Source organism: the organism of the source record quoted next, unplaced genomic scaffold (genome assembly GCF_019419815.1).
Source record: "Pyrus x bretschneideri cultivar Hongxiangsu unplaced genomic scaffold, Pyrus_bretschneideri_v1 Contig23, whole genome shotgun sequence".
Taxonomy (NCBI): Eukaryota; Viridiplantae; Streptophyta; class Magnoliopsida; order Rosales; family Rosaceae; genus Pyrus; species Pyrus x bretschneideri.
In genome coordinates, this window is record NW_025999535.1 from 5599989 (window position 1) to 5609307 (window position 9319).

The 9319-nt window shown below is 41.5% G+C and overlaps 1 protein-coding gene across 1 annotated transcript; it reads left to right on the plus strand.

Moving 5' to 3' along the window:
• Nucleotides 1-7501: 7501 nt before the first annotated feature.
• Nucleotides 7502-9319, plus strand: LOC125478007. Its single transcript, XM_048585631.1, has 4 exons — nucleotides 7502-7813; nucleotides 7913-8131; nucleotides 8510-8593; nucleotides 8753-9319. The coding sequence occupies exons 1-4, from the start codon at nucleotides 7502-7504 to the stop codon at nucleotides 9317-9319; spliced, it is 1182 nt and encodes a 393-aa protein (XP_048441588.1).

The following is a 9319-nucleotide window of genomic DNA, read 5'->3' on the forward strand; positions in this document are numbered from 1 at the left end:
AAGATTTTTATTAGAGGTTGATTAATCACATAATTAAGGACTTAAACTCCAGATACTTTTCTTTATTTATCCTTTTATTTTTTTTAATGAACTAATAATTAATTTGTTTCCTTATTCAGCCACTGCATTGTGGGTGCGTTATATCGCGCCACTTGTACACCGAACTCGATTGCGGAGGAGTCGGGTGCTCAGAATGTTTTAATGCATTTATCATTCAGTCAGGTCAAGTGATAAGTGCCGTGTAGGAGTTTCTGAATTTCTGCATATTTGTTCATCTCTCAGAGTTTATGGCCTGCTGCATGCTAACAACCAATAAACCAAACAATTTAATATGTAGCGGAAAAGTTAATGATTCAGGAAAATGTCATGAATAATAGAGTGATTACTGACTCTAGCCATTCCTCTATTTTTTTAGCTGCTGGTGCGAGCAACCGGAGATATCCTGCACCTGCACCTGCACCTTCACCTTCACCTGCATCTGCACCTGCTTCTGCATCTGCACCTTCACCTGTATCTCCATGTGCACCTTCTCCTGCATCTGCACCTGCACCTGCGCCTGCACCAGCCACTGATGGTGAGGATGTAAGCGGTCAAATACCCCGAGTGGATGCTTCTACAGAGAGCCATTTACATCCTCAAAATCTGCCAAGGACGACGAGCAATGAGCAGCAGCTCCCGGAAATCTCAGGAAAGTATCCACTAATTTTTTGTGACATATGTCGTATAGATGTTGAATGAATGAATGAATTTGTATGTTATAAGTGTTTTTTCTTTCATTGCATGGAGTTCATTTCAACTGCAATAGAAATCACTTCATGCAACAATCATTACATATTAACATAAAACTATTTACAAAGCTGACATGCTTGTTCTCTCTAATGATGCGGACCCTACAATTTCACGTAGATCCCACCTATATCGGAGAGAGCGTGTTAGTTTAGTATGTCCAAATAATAGCGCAACTCGCGCCCTACATTTTATACTTATTTGATGTTTATATTTTTTAATCTGTGAGTCCTTGACCTAATCCAAGTTCAAGCTCGGAGGTTATTCTTTTGTTTGAGAAGACAATAACCGCAACTGATACTCATCCCAATAATGCACGTCTTATCATACCAAAGAGAGCGGCAGAGGTGAGTCCGGTTCTCAAAAGTAGTACAGTGTTTGATTTCTAGTACCAGTACTTGAGTATTTATCTGTTGCTAGTAATTAAATTAAGATTGATAAATATATGTTTGTGTGAATTATACAGGCCCATTTTCCAGCAATAAGAGAAAAACAAAGGCTCCCCATTGCAATGCGGGATAGCACAGGACGAGAGTGGAGATTCACCTACGTCTGCTGGAGAAATGGCATGACCGTCATGTATGTGTTAGAAGGACTAAACGGTTACATGCTTATAAACCAGTGGCGGGCTGGTGATAAAGGTAATTCATGCATGCAACTCTCTCTCTCTCTCTCTCTCTCTCTCTCTTCTTTTTCTTGTTATTTTCATTGACCTAGACTGGTGTATATTGTTTCAGTGGCATTTCACCGAATTGTTTCGGAAGGAAAGCTTCAAATCCGAACAATAAAGGCTGCTTCATCTGATCCACCAGCTCTAGCTAAGGTAATGCATGCTATGATATGCCTTTCGATCGATTGAATATAATTTGAATTGTGGAACACTGCTGGGTTGTAGACAGCAACCTTTTTCATTTACCTACTTGTTCTTAATTTCTTGTACGATGAACCTGCTACAAAGTATTTATAGATGAAGATCTGGGATTTGTTCTATAGCTCACAAAGGATCTATTAGAACTAAGATTCTTTTCTGTTTGCTCTTTTGTAATTTCATGCCAAATTCTTGGAAGGCAAAAGGGACCAGACACGCGAAAGTCTGGCATGAGTCTTTTGCTAGGTTAAAGACTCATGCCGAACTCTAGCGCACGAAATTCTTGGGATTATACAATTTATTTAAGAGTTAATATTCTCAATCATACCAAAAATCAAGCTTTATCATCCATAATTTTTCAAGATTTATTGACAAACTGTGATATCTTTTCTTCTAACAGGAACAATCTCCGACAGATAAGAATCAAGTCTGAAGAAAGCACAGGAACCACCGTCTCTTTTTGATCAAGTAGTTGATTTTCCATAAAAAAAAACACATATGTTTCCGTCATTTAATTTACATGCACGATTTGTTTTGATGATCCTTCTGTAAAAGAAATGTTTCACGTTTCTTTGATCTTGATTCTCTTTCCAGATATTGTACTGATGTTCGAAAACAACTTAACAGAAGTGGCAAATTAACAGAGCATTTGACAACAAGGAGACGGAAGGAACAATTTATCAAATTGATATGCTTTGCCTTCCCGGACTACACCATCTATCGTTCTCTGTTTTCATTGACATTTTCAAATTTCAATATGTTTGTATCATACTTGACCAATCCCTGAAACTACGGAATACTGGTAAACATTATACCGTCAATAACCCACAAGAGTTTCCTCCAACCAGGAGGCCAATCACAACGTGACACATGTCAATGTTAGAGGCCAATCACAGTGCGACACGTGTCAACATCAGAGGTCAATCACAGTACGACACGTGTCAATGTCAGAATAAAGCTAGAAACTTTTTTCTATAAAAGGAGATCATTCTCCCACAATAATCCCTAATGTCATTTGTACAATACTACTCATTAGAACTCACTTCTGAGGAGCTTGAACTTATGTATTTGTGTAAACCCTTCACTATTAATGAGAACTCCTCTACTTCGTGGACGTAGTCAATTTGGGGAAACCACGTACATCTTGTGTTTGCTTCCCCATCTCTATCCTTTACATACTTATCCTCACTAGTGACCAGAGCAACCAAGCTAAAGTCACAAACTTGACACTTTCTGTTGTACCAAAGTCCTCGCTGATTTTGTGTATAAACATTTGGCGCAGTCTGTGGGAATCACACTTATTCCTACTCTCTTCAGCTTTGTCAAGCTGGTTTTCCACCATTCGTACACTTTCATTTGACCAGGCATCCCTCTCGAACATGGGGAGCAAAGGAAGCCACAACACACAGAACGACACCCCTCTCGCGCTTAGTGCAAGGTAGTGAAAGAAGGAACGAAAGAAGTTTGCTCTTCAACCTAAAGTCAAAGGGCTAGAAGCTTAAAACAACAACATAGTAATGAAGAATGAGGTGCTCCATGAGTAATATGAGAAGCTCTTCGAGATGCTCCACGAGGCTAGGCATACTCAAACACACGAGCTCATCGCCCCTGTAGAAGTCAACCGTCATCTGGGTGCCCCCCAACACGAAGGGTTACCAGTCTTCAACATAGATATTCCTGATGAGGAGCTAGTTACTCATCAATATGTTAATCAACATAAAACTGCCCTCAACCTAGCTGCCTCGACTCGAAGCAGGAGAAGTGGAGGAAGACACCTCTTTGTAGAGGGAATGGAAGGATCGAAAGCTGTTTATCGCAACTGTGAGGACTTCCTAAGGCAACGTTGAGAGAACCCCATCCACATAAGCTCAAAGATCAATGACCCAAGGGTTTCTAAAAGACTCGGTCCCCTACTACAAGCCTAGACTAGCTATCAATCTAGGGAAAAAGCAATAAGTCCCAGAGGAACATAAAGGTATAGGGGACTCAGAGGTCTTACGACAGACACGCCCTAAAAGCCAATACTGTGAGTCCAAGGAAAAACCACATACCTTTGATCAAACTTCCCTACTTCCAAGAAGTGATGGAAACTTACGGAAGAAGGCTCCAGAAGTACATGACTCCACTCAGGACCCCCTTATCCTATAGCTCATTGGGGAAGTAAACAAGTTGAAGGCCGAACGTCAGGCTGAAATACCTGGCTAGAACCAACGCAGGCCCGGGCCTCTTATAAGGAGAATCCTCGACATCTCCCTCTAAGCAAAGACAAAGCAAAAGCTCAGCTTACAACTATGTACTGGAATGGAGGATCCGATTAAACACCTTAACCTCTTCAAGTCCACCATGGCATACCGGATGCATACCGATGAAGAATGATGTCTTCTCTTCCCCTCAACCCTCTATGATGGAGCTCTAAACTGGTATTGTCGCCTTTCACCTGAAACGGTAGATTCATTTGAGGAATTAAGAAAACTGTTTGTCTCTCAACACATTTTCCAGATCAAATGCTTGCACTCTATAGATGACTTGTACACTATTCGCCAGAAGCCAAACGAGTCACTATGCAAGTATGTTGGCCGCTTCAACGATGAGTATTCTCATTGTGCCGAGGCAGATGACAAGACTGCCCTCAAGGCCTTCACGGCGTGCCTACGTGACTGTTTCTTTAAGTACATGATCAATGCCAATACTTAGAAAACTTAGGCCTGGTTTGGTACTAAGGTGATTCTGAAAAAAGCTGGTATAAAAAAAAGCTGGGAGCTTTTTTGTGTTTGGTAACATTCAGTTTCAGTTTTTTTCATAGTTTTGGGTGGAAAAAAAAGCCAAAAACAAGAAGCTGCAAAATCCATCTTTGAAAAACCGACTTTTTTTTACATTTGTTTTACATAAAAGTTTAACAAACACTATAATATTGCTTTTTTTTTTTTTTTTTTTTTTCAAAAGCACTTTTACAAAAAAATTTACAAAACACTTCGCTACTTTATTTCACAGCTGCTTATTCTCACAGTATAGCAGAATCAGCTTTTCTTCAAAGCACAACAATATCAAACCAGCCTTACTATGAGGTGATGGCACATGCTTACAACCACGCCAAAGTAAGGACGTACCAAGGGAAACGCTCTACAACTATTCCTTATCAACAAAAGGGAAGTAAGAGTCAGATTCAACCAAGTGAGAAGACTTCAACCTTCCAAACGGCTGTGGCATCTCTCCCTGTCTTACCTAACGCTTCACCAGGACAGCAAACATATCAATCTCAAGGCAAGAGGAAGGATTTCAATCCTCAACAATCTCATTTTAGTAAAAAAAGTGAGGGACACTATCGCGATAACCAGAGGTATCGCTACAATAATGCCCGTCTTCAGACAGTCATGCAATGGGCCAAGTAAAGGTCAAGATAGGCCTTACCCGAAGGTACGAGACATACACACCTTTGAATGCCACATGCATGGCCATTTACCCCAGTATAACTCACTTGATACCAAAGCTAAAGTCGAGGCAGCCAGATTATAAGTCAATGAAGAACACAGCCTTGTTTTGCTGTTACCACGAGTATAACGGACCATAACAACGAGAAGTGTATCATCCTCCATGACCATATTGAAGCTCTGGCACGCGAAGGAAAAATTGATCAATTCTTTCTTTACCCTCAAAAGGATAACCGTAACCAATGCCAAGTGAACGTGATATAATTTATAAACGGTGGCATACCCTCTCTGAATCTTCCAACAGGGCAATGAAAAACAAAACGAACGAACTTTGAAGCCTGGCCACCAAGTGTTTCACGTGGAATACATCAAAGGAGGCAAGCATCAAAAGCCTAACTAGGATCCAATATGTTTTTACCCTGAGGAGGAAAAAGGTATCATCTACCCTCACAGCGACCCAATGATCATAATCGTGGAAGCTCACATAGCCAATTTTGATGTGCGACAGATCCTTGTAGACACATGTGCTTCCGTCAATATCATGTTCGTCGAAGCTTTCAGAGCACTTAATGTAGCGGAACACTTGCTCGATTCCTCAATTATTCCCCTGCTATGCTTTTCCGATGATATCGCGCAACCTTTAAGGAGCATACACTTACCACTCACCTTTGGTACAGGCCCTTACATATCTACTATTGCCACTAACTTCCTGGTGGTCGACTGTCCAACGACATATAATGTCATCTTTTGGCGCACAGGCATCAATGATTTCAAGGCCATGATATTCACACATATGTTGTTGGTGCATTTCCAACCCCTTCTAGCGATGGTTAGATCAGAGGAGATTAACTTAGTGCTTGATTAAGTTACAACACTTCAGTCAAGCAACAACATCTTCTTGTGCCCAAGGAAACCTTCTCTATACATGACCAAGTCATAAAGACCAGCCCAGATGAAGCCAACTTGGATCTTCATGACGGCAACAGTTAACTCGACGATCCTCGAGATGACTCTTTCACCCAGCAAGCACAACCCGCTGAAGAGTTGGAGAATATCTTTATCTCCAAAGACTATCCAGATCGCATGGTGAAGATTGTCACCACCCTTTTAGTTGTCATTGATGTCTTTTTTGCAAGAGAACGCCAAAGTCTTCGCTTGGTCATACAAGGACATGCTAGACATCTCTTCCGATATCATCTGTCATCGCTTGAGTATTGATCCCAAGACCAAGCTAGTGAGACAGAAACGAAGATCTTATGACGTTGAACTATACGAGGCAATGAAGGCAGAAGTTGAAAAACTCAAAGACATAGGCTTTATCCGTGAAGTCAATTACCCAACATGGGTGACAAATGTTGTCCTTGTTAAGAAAAATCCGACCAAGGAAAGTTTTCGGTTTCAAAAGATCTTGTGGAGAATGTGTGTCGACTACACTGACCTAAATAAAGGATGCACGAATGATAACTTTCCCCTTCCTCTCATTGATAGACTTATCGACTCAACGGCAGGGTATGAACTCCTAAACTTCATGGATACTTACTCAGGGTATAACCAAATCCTCATGAACCCTCCGGACCAAGAACACATAGCCTTCACTACTGACAGGGGATTATATTGCTATAAAGTCATGCCCTTCGGCCTAAAGAATGCAGTGGCGACTTATCAAAGATTAGTCGATTCAATGTTCACCGAACAAATTGCGAAGAACATAGAAGTTTATGTTGATGATGTGCTAGTTAAGAGCAAACATGCTGACTAACATATCACCAACCTGTCTGAAACCTTCACCATCCTGAAGAGGTATCAAATGAGGTTGAACCCCAACAAATATGCCTTCAGCGTGGGCTATGGCAAGTTTTTGGGCTTCATGATTAGCCAATGAGGCATTGAAGCCAACCTTGAGAAGATCAAAGTAATCCTTGACATGAAAGAACCAGTAACTTCAAAAGACATCTAAAGCCTTACTGGTAAGGTGGCAGCTTTGACTAGGTTCATCTCTAAGGCCACAGACAGATGTGTTCATTTGTTCAAAGCACTTAAGGGAAGTAAGAAGTGCATTACATGGACTGATGAATGTGCCGAGGTATTAAAGAACCTTAAGGAGTCCATGAATAAAGCCCCTTACTCTCCAAACCTGAAGTTGGTAACATTCTCATTATCTATCTATCTGTTTTGGCGTCAGCCGTCAATTCTGTTCTCATTTAAAGGGATAGTAGTGTCGAACGGCCCGTCTACTACGCTAGCAAGGCCTTACAAGATGCAGAGACACGATACTCCAACATTGAGAAATTAGCTCTAGCATTGGCCATGTCTGCTCGAAAACTACACCCTTACTTCCAAGCATGAAGTACATTTCATCGTCGTGCTTACTAATCATCCTTTTCGACAAATACTTCAGAGTCCTGACACTTCAGGATGAATGATAAAGTGGGCAATAGCATTGGGTGAGTTTGACATTTCCTACCAACCAAAGCCAGCGGAGAAGAGCCAAGCAGTTGCCCATTTCATCGCCGAATTCACATATTCTGTAGACATTTCTCCTAAGCCTGAGGCACTGGCTTCATTGCCCTCAGAAGCTGGGAAAGTAAAACCAACTTTCCCAGTATGGACTCTGTATGTTAATGGTTCATCCAACCAACAGGGTTGTGGAGCAAGATTAGTCATCATTACACCCGACAAAGTGGCATTGGAGTATGCTTTCCGTTTCAAATTCAAGGCGTCAAACAATGAGGTTGAGTATAAAGCCCTTCTACTAGGCTTACGTTTGGCATAACACCTTGGAGTTAAACAAATTGATATCTTCAGTGACTCCGAATTGGTGGTTAACCAGGTCACGAACAACTTTGATGATAAGGATAACTTCATGGCAGCATTTCTTGCACAGACACAACTTTTGCTCAAGTACTTCCACTACCAGATCACCCAAGTTCCTCGAGTAGCAAACAGTCATGCATACGCCCTGGCTCGCCTCGCTTCAGCAGTTGAAGACAAGATCGGAAGAAAAATTCATGTTGAATTGTTGGCAGCACCGAGCACCATGGTTGTGGAAGTGTGTCACTTACAACAAGAGGATAGTTGGATCACCCCAGTTTATAAATTCCTTGCTCATGGCACCTTCCCAAATGATAAAGTCCAAGCTAAGCAAATTCGATACAAGTATACCCGCTACCTGATCATTAATTACTAACTCTACAAGCGGGGTTTTAACCTACCATATTTAAGGTGTCTTACACTTGCAAATGCGGAAATCGTCATTCAAGAAATACATGAAGGAGTCTGCGGAGATCATGCTGGATCTAAGTCCCTAGCATACAAGGCTTTTGGCCAAGGATATTATTGGCCAACACTCCACCAGGATGCCATCAAAATATCCCGCTCATGTGACAAGTGTTAACGCTATGCAATTATTCCTCACTCATTTCCGGAGCTTTTCACTCCTATAATCAGCCCTTGGCCTTTCACCCAGTGGGGACTTGATTTGATCGGCCCAATGTCTATGGGGAAGGGCAAGGTCCGTTATGCAATCGTTGCAGTTGACTATTTCACAAAGTGGACCGAAGTAGAACCCTTGACAACCATTACTAAGGCAAATATAGAAGACTTCATATGGAAGAACATCCTTTGCAAATTCAGCATTCCCAATGCAATAGTCACTGACAATGGGTGACAGTTTGACAATAAAAAGTTCAGGATTTTCTGTTCTAAGTTCAACATCAACTTATGTTTTGCCTCCCCAGCTCATCCTCAGGCTAATGGGCAAGTTGAGGCCATCAACAAGATGATCAAGCGCACTTTGAAGACCAACTTGGATAAGGCTAAAGGCTATTGGCCAGAACTTGTACCCCAAGTTCTTTGGTCATATCGTACTTCGTATCGGACTTCAACAGGAGAAACTCCATTCTCGCTTGCCTTTGGTATAGAGGCAATTGTCCCAATTGAGCTTGAGCAAGCAACACACCGAGTCCAGAACTACATGCAAAGTGAAAATAAGAAACAACTCACCCTCAACTTGGATCTAGTCGAGGAACACAGAGATCAGGCTCACTTGAGGAACGTTGCTTACAAGCAGCGCATTTCTAACTACTATGACTCTAGGGTCAAACTTCATTCTTTGAAAGTGGAGGACCGGGTATTAAAGAAAATACTACTTTGCAATAAAGTCCCAAGCGAAGGCACACTCAATCTAAACTGGGATAGACCATTTGAAGTTGTTAGCATCAGTTGCCCTAATTCCTAA